Genomic DNA, 5,364 nt, shown 5'->3' on the forward strand with positions numbered 1-5,364 from the left:
ACTCAAACAACACAATTAATCATAGAAATCATCAATGTAACATTAACAAGTCAAGATTCACAACATTCATCCAATGGGTATAAAGTGACAATTGACAAGAATTCATAAAACCAACACAAGATCTAAGCAAATTTTTACTAAGGAATTCAAATTAAACTATCAAAACTAGTAATTAACAAGATCCAATTCAGAATTCAACAAGGGAAGATCAAATTAAAACTAGATCTAGAGAGGAACAAGGGTTTCTCTCTCTAGAATAACAAGAACAAAAAAAATAGCTACAAATTATGTCTAAGTGTAAAATGAATGATCCCCCCCTCATTTCCCCCTAGCATCCTTGGGTCTTTTCCATGCAAAAACAGCTTGAATTTGGGCCTAATGAGCCTCAGAAATTGCCAAGCACGATTTCCTTTAATGAAGTCACGTGCTGCTTTCCGCGCGTGCGCGCCATGCGTCCGTGCGCGCCGATTGCTTTCGTGATCCACGCGTGCACGCCAGGTGCGCGTGCGCGTCGGTGGGAATTCTCTGACCCGCGTGGATGCGTCCATCCTTGCGCATCGCTTCCAGCTGTCCTCATCCACGCGTGCGCGTGAAGTTCGCGTGCGCGCCTATGCTGAGTTTTCCAAAATCCAAATCTTCATGTTCCTTCCTCTGGTACATGCTTTCTTTCTCTCTTCTAGGCCATTCTTGCCCTATAAATTCTGAAATCACTCAACAAACACGTCACGGCATCGAATGGTAATAGAAGAGGATCAAAATATAGCAATTTTAAGGCAAAAGAAGCATGTTTTTCATCATGAAGCAATATAAGGAAGAGAACACAAAACCATGCAATTCTTGTGAATAAGTATGAGAAATATTGACAAAACCTCCCAAATTCTATACAATATAAACCACAAAATTGGGGTTTATCAATGTGACCGGGAGGTTGCGAGTTCCCTTTAACACGGAGTTCACACATTCACTAATGTTGGTTGTCATGTGCCCGAACCGTCTACCACTATCCTCGTGTTGGGTCCATTTGTCGTATTCCATCCGGTTGGCCCAGTCACACATTGCCAGATTCTCAGTCCGCATGATGTCAAACCAGTAATAAAACTTTGCTTTTGTTTTTGCGTAGGCAGCATTGACCAACATCCTCCTTGCATCTTTACCTTTAAAGGTAAGGGCAAAATTCACAGCCACATGACGAATACAGTATGCTCGAAAAGCACGTAGAGACAGCGATCCAGTCTCAGGGGCCTCAAGTGCAGCCTTGATGCTATTATGCCTGTCAGAGATAACAAGGATACCCTCCTATGGCGTCACATGCGATCGTAGGTTGGACAAGAAGAATGACCATGACTCTGCATTTTCTCCCTCCACAAGGGCAAAGGCTATCGGGAGGATGTTCGAGTTCCCATCCTGCGCTATCGCCAGCAGCAGCGTGCCTCCATACTTGCCATATAAATGGGTACCGTCAATACTCACGAGGGGCTTGCAATGCCAGAATGCCTCGATGCAAGGTGGAAATGTTCAGAAAAGTCGATGAAAGTACACCGTTGACTCATCTACCTCACCCCCAACTAGAACAGGAGAGGTCTTCAACACAGTAACTGTCCCAGCCATGGTCGACTGTACCCCTAGAATCCAACGTGGCAACTCCGTGTATGACTCTTCCCAATCTCCATATATTTGTGTCACTGCCTTCTGTTTGGCCATCTAAACCTTCCTGTAACTAGGCCTGAAACCGTAATCGGCTTCTGTAGCTTGTTGCAAGACCTTTACCGTAACCGCAGCATCTGCCCTAACCAAGGAAAGAATCCTCGCACAGATAACATGGTAATCCAGCTGACGGTGATCACTAGAAATAGAGGTTGCCAAGCACGTGTGTGGCCCGTTGTACCTCCTAACCTCCCAAGTGTCGTTTCGTTGATGCAGCGCTATGCGAATTAACCAACTGTAACCCTTCCCGAACTCCTTGCATTTTCCATGATACTTCAGATGATCTGATTCGATGACTCTGTACTGAACACCTCAACGGATGCTATAGTCCTTCACACTCAAAACAGCCTCATCTTTATTCTGGAATGATTGCCCAATCTAAAATTCTGTAGAAGAGCCCCCAACTGTAGGACCACCGTCCACCTATTGACCCAGGGCCTCCAAGTTTAGAGTGGAGAAGTGTGGAGGATACTGCTGAGTGCCAGAACTTGAAGGCCCATGCTGTGTATGTGGATTGGCACCTGTGTCATCATCGCTGTCCCCAATGATATCTACAGGCTCCTGGTCAAAGTCATCGTCACACATTGCATTCTCTATTCGATCAGGTTCTCCAAAGCCTTGCACATCATGAATCATGCCACCACTGGTGCTCACCTTATATGCCTGCTCACAGACCCCTGGATTCTCCAAAGGTACAGAACCAACAACCTCTGTTCGATCTAAATCAGCCGCGAATAAAGGGGATGCGACCAGCGGAACGGATGGTCTGACCGCAGGCATTGAACTAGACGCACCTCCCGCGATAGTCAAGCTATGAACTGGAGCTGATGCCGCAGAACTATCGACACCAACCTCCAACTTTACGAACAACTCGTGTATTCTGACCTCCGGAAAACTCCTAACAAAATGAAACAGAACCCTAATATCTTCATCAGCCGCTAGCACAAAGGTACCATACTTAACACCGATCGAGACAACTGCGATGGGAATCTTGTAGAATAGCTTTTTCACCCACTTGCTACCAAATATCCCAAGCTTCTGCAAGATGCTGTTCTTCAAATCTGACAAAGTGCTTGATGAACTGATGAAAACACTCAGTGGTTCTCTGTCAGTGAACTTCACACTAGATTTTTTGCTTCTTTGGATTTTCCCAGAGCAATGCACTAAGACAAGAAAACTCTCTTCCTCACTTGCCATTGTGACAATAATCTCTTCACCAGCTTGAATCTCACTCACATTTATATAGAATTTCTCTCCTCATAAACCGTTGCTGCTTACAAGGTTTTATGTACATTTGCCTCCCTTAGTAAACTGTGGTAGCTTGCCATGGTTTATGACATATTTCATTCACAAGTAAACCGTGCCTAGTAGCCATGGTTTATGTATTAATTTGAAACTATGGTTGGCTCCAACGGTTTACATAAAAATTAAAATACACATGAACGTAAGAAGTTTCTGGTTTATGTATATACGTAAAGCATTCACTCAATTTATTTAATTAAGTACATTGCCTGAAATTCTAGATCAACACTAATCCTCTCACATCAGTTACCTTGTTAAGTGCTCGATAGTCCATGCATAGTCTCAACGAACCATCATGCTTCTTTTGGAACAAGACTGGTGCGCCATAAGGTGCCTTCGATGGACGGATGAATCCAGCATCTAGCAAATCCTTGAGTTGCTTCTTCAACTCCTCAAGTTCTGGTGGTGCCATCCTATAAGGTGTTGAAGCAGGCGGCTTTGCTCCTGACTCCAATTCAATCTTGTGGTCCACCTTCCTCCTAGGTGGTAGTTATTTTGGCAACTTGGGAGGCATCACATCCTTATTTTCTTCAAGGACTTCCTTGATTTCGGGAGGAATGTCTTCTCTTTTAGGTGTTGACTCCTCTTGTAACAGAGCCAAATATGTAATCTCTCCCTTCTTGAATCCTTTCTTGAGTTGCATAGCAGAGAGCATCGGTGATCCTCCAACTTTAGAGACTGTAGGGACCATGCATGGAGACCCTTTCTCCATGACGCATACTATGTCATAGTATGGCACAGGTATTATATTTGCCTTCCTTTGCAAATCAAGCCCGATGACTATTTTGAAATTGTCTATGGGTGCTACTGAGAAATTCACAAGGCCCTTCCAAGAACCAAGAGTCATCTCAACCCCTTTTGCTACTCCCTTAAGGGGTTCACCCTTGGTATTCACGGGTTTGAACCAACCATTCTTTTCGGTGATTTTCAACCCAAGCCTCTTTGCTTCATCAGGCGTGATGAAGTTTTGTGTAGCACCAGTGTCGATCATAGCCATGACAGGTTTTTTATTGATGAAGGCTTTGACATACATCAAGCCTTTCTTTTCTGCAGTGCTTGCCTCTTTTCCCTTTACAGCATTTATGAGTTGGATAGATCCAACATACTCATTTACTTGAGTTTGGGCCTCTCATTCCTTGGCGATAGATGCCAGAGTCCCTAGCTTGGGTGAGTCCCTAGCTTGGGTCCGTCCTTCATTTGGTGTGGTCCCTTGCACACGAAGTATCCTCCTTTGGGCACAAAAGCCTTCTTGTCCTCGTACTTTTTCTTTGAAGAATATTTTCCTTCCTTCTTGGTTGAGAAACTCTTCCCCTTGTCTCCCCCACCTTTAGTAGAACTAGGCTTGGAGGAAGACTTAGGTTTAGAGTCTCTCCTATGATATTCAGTGAGTGATTCGACCACCACGATGGCCTCATCAACATCCTTAACATTCCTTCTTTATAGTTCTTGCTTTGCCCAAGGTTTGAGTCCATCAATGAAGAAGAACAATGCATCATCTGATGCTAAGTTGGGGATTTGAAGTGTGAGAGTAGTGAACTCTCTTACGTAGTCGCTAATCGTACTCTTGTGCTTCAACTCCCTCAACTTCTTCCTTACTTCATAAACCACATTCTCAGCGAAGAATTGTCTTTTCAACTCTCTTTTGAAATCTTCCCATGTGGCTATCTTGCAAGTACCATTTTTTATATCTACGCACTTTCTCCTCCACCACAAAGTAGCATTATCAGAAAGGTAGAGAGCTGCAGTGCGTACCTTTATTGCTTTTTCAACCACCCCTTGGCCTTCAAAGTACCTCTCTATTTGTCATAGGAAGTTCTCCACCTCGCGAGCGTCCCTTACGCCCTTGAACTCCTTTGGCATGGGGAGATCAATCTTTGTCGTCTCCCTTATAACTTCCTCAAATAGTTTTAAGGAATTCTCAAGCTTCTCTTCGATCTGGAGCATGCTTTCTTTGAAAGTATCTAGTTCTCCTAATACGTGAGCCTCGAGGGTCTCCTTATCATGTTCTATTCTTTGAAAACGCTCATCCATAGAGGATAAAACATTCTCAAATATAGAAACTCTCTCTTCTAAGAAGTTAGGGTTCTTACCTCTAGGCTCACTTGAAGAGCGAACCTTCTTGGTTTCCTATTGAGAAGGAATAGTATCCATTCTCCTTTGAGACTCAACATGCTCCGTGGTTACTGTAACACCCTAATTACCCTAAGCATTACCTCCAACTGTAAAGCAAAGGTTAATCAAAGGTTACGACAATTCTAAAGGCTTATATATATTTATATATAGAAGAAAATAATATATTCTAGAAGCCCGATGAAGGATTAAGCTCAAAGATAGATTTGTAAAAGCGCGAAACGTTCA

At 43.5% G+C, this 5,364-nt stretch overlaps 1 protein-coding gene across 1 annotated transcript; it reads right to left on the reverse strand.

Moving 5' to 3' along the window:
- Positions 1,702 to 2,901, reverse strand: LOC107627299. The gene is made up of 2 exons (XM_016330148.1): positions 2,136 to 2,901; positions 1,702 to 1,988 (listed from the first exon to the last, which is right to left on the reverse strand). Exons 1-2 carry the CDS (start codon positions 2,899 to 2,901, stop codon positions 1,702 to 1,704), a joined length of 1,053 nt encoding a protein of 350 aa, XP_016185634.1.

The sequence above is a fragment of the Arachis ipaensis genome, chromosome B02 (genome assembly GCF_000816755.2).
Source record: "Arachis ipaensis cultivar K30076 chromosome B02, Araip1.1, whole genome shotgun sequence".
NCBI classification, from domain to species: domain Eukaryota; kingdom Viridiplantae; phylum Streptophyta; class Magnoliopsida; order Fabales; family Fabaceae; genus Arachis; species Arachis ipaensis.

What these genes read in the sequence shown, in the direction of transcription:
- LOC107627299 (XM_016330148.1), bottom strand. Translation starts at nt 2,901, where the DNA reads ATGGCAAGTGAGGAAGAGAGTTTTCTTGTCTTAGTGCATTGCTCTGGG. An exon ending in TCTAAACTTGGAGGCCCTGG is followed by an intron (nt 1,989 to 2,135) that starts GTCAATAGGTGG and finishes TCATCGAATCAG; the next exon opens with ATCATCTGAAGTATCATGGA.